The sequence below is a fragment of the Octopus bimaculoides genome, chromosome 4 (genome assembly GCF_001194135.2).
Source record: "Octopus bimaculoides isolate UCB-OBI-ISO-001 chromosome 4, ASM119413v2, whole genome shotgun sequence".
NCBI lineage: Eukaryota > Metazoa > Mollusca > Cephalopoda > Octopoda > Octopodidae > Octopus > Octopus bimaculoides.
Window position 1 is genome coordinate 92,454,299 of NC_068984.1, and position 2,122 is coordinate 92,456,420.

The 2,122-nt window shown below is 33.1% G+C and overlaps 1 protein-coding gene across 1 annotated transcript in view; it reads right to left on the minus strand.

Annotated features, from left to right (window-relative positions):
• Positions 1-1,092: 1,092 nt before the first annotated feature.
• The window catches only part of LOC106869755 (E3 ubiquitin-protein ligase RNF113A-like), a 53,915-nt gene continuing 52,885 nt past the window's right edge, over positions 1,093-2,122 (minus strand). The window contains exon 9 of the mRNA XM_014915621.2: positions 1,093-1,208. Coding sequence (XP_014771107.2) covers positions 1,126-1,208 — 83 coding nt within the window. The 3' untranslated portion in view covers positions 1,093-1,125. The remainder of the gene's footprint in view (positions 1,209-2,122) is intronic.

Consider the following 2,122-nt stretch of genomic DNA (forward strand, 5'->3'; position numbering starts at 1 on the left):
TTTTAAAGTAATATTCAGAAATTTAAGTACTCTGGGACTTAATGGGTTGAGAACATTATTTACATGCTGTTGTGTGAATGATTAATTAGAAATGTTTTACACCCGATAAAAAGTTCTAGAAAAGGTAAGGTCATCAGTATGGAAGTTCTTATCAGGTACCAAATGTAAAACTTTTGAAATGATTACTTTATAAAAAAATTAGTTCTTTCCAGTACAAAAAAAAAAGTTTCATGACATCACAAAAAATAAATCTTTGAACAATAGCAAGCGCATTGGGAATATCTTGCAGTGAACAGAAATAAATGACAATTGATAACTGAGGAGTTTGAGATAATACTAAAGCATAATGCCTGAAAACTACAAGAAGTTGAAGTATTTCATGGTAAAAGTTCCAAAGATAATCTTGCTTGCATAGTCTATGGCTACTTTACATTTTCAAAAGCCAAACTTATCATCCATGAAAGATTACATATCTGGAGACCAGCTTAGGATGCTCACATGCATACATTTTCCAAAAAACTATAAAACAAAACTAGGGCATCTACAGGCCCATGTTAGAAATGTTGTCAAATCTGTTACAGGCATATGACTGCAATGAGAAAGTCATTATGTTTTAAACTGAGTTGACAAACACAAGACAGACAACAAGCTTATCCTACAGTCACATTCATTTCTCTCTTTCTTAGAAGTAACAGAACTTTGCGATTCAATTTCTATGGACATATTTATCTAATTTCATGCTTTACAAGTACATGGGTTTTCCCATGTCTGGTATCTGGTTTATTTGGGCAATTTTTGTGGTATGTCAAAGAGATTTCTAACCAGGGAAACAATGAGTGATATATCTCTCATGACACTTTAACAGTACAGTGTAGCTGATTTTGAAAGAAGAATCAATCCGTTACTTGCTTAATAGTTTATATATTGACACCTCTATACAAAAGGGTAGAAAATAAATTTGGCCACTGCAGGATTTGAACTTAAAATGCAAAGAGCAAAAACAATTACTGCAATCCCTTTAATGTTCTAACAATTCTACCAATCAATTGACCTAGTTATCTAGCTATATAGAGGAATATATAAACTCATACATTCACAAATATATATTTTATTTCAATTTTTTTGCTATTCCTTTTCTTCAGTGAGTTCCTCATCACTTTCTTCTGAACTTTCAATTTTTTTCTGTTTATTCAGTTTAGAAATCAATTCTGAAAAAAAAAACAATATAAAATTTTATAAATACATGTTTATGTATACAGATATGTAAATATGCAAACGTTTGTGTGCGTGTTTCCTATGTCATGCCCTTATGAACTACTACTGAACTGTCAAGGGATTACTTCTGAAAGATTCTTCTAAAATCATCACATCTCAAAATGCCAAGAATTTCTTTTTAATTCCAGAAGAGATTGCAAAGAAGTGTGCTTACAAAAAACATACTAAATGAAATTACAAAGAAGATAATATTCTTAAGCAATTCCTCAAAAATAAACTTTCCATTTTGTATGGGGCTTAATCAAAATAAGAAAATTTATGTCTGTGTAATTACAACTCTATGCATAAACAGCATGTATAAGAATGACTATGTCAACATAGGCATAACTGTGTGATAGTTTGCTTCGCAACCACATGGCTCCAGGTTTAGTCCCACTGTGTGGCACCTTGGGCAAATGTCCTCTACTATGACCCTAGGTTGACCAAAACTATGCGAATAGAAAGGACAACAAAGAAAGAAAGAGACCTCGATATTATGTAAATAGAGGAATTTATCTGCAAAAAGATGTGACACTTATTCGGTAGCCATGATAAAACTTCAAGTTTCGGAAGCCGGGGTGGGAACCCACATGAACATCTCTTCAGTTATCCGACCATTGAAAATTCCTGTGAAAAATGACGGTTTAACAAAGGGAAATTACTGTGTGGTTGACTGTTATTAAGACAAAAGAGCTATAGACCCCTAAGTAAGGGGAGGGGGTATAAGTAAGGGAGTAAAAAAGTCTATAGTGTTCGTGTAAGCGCACCAATCCGTATATGTATATATACATATATATACCCGCATACACACCCCTACACACACACACTCAAAAACCTCGCACCCATACACACGCATGCAAAAAAAATT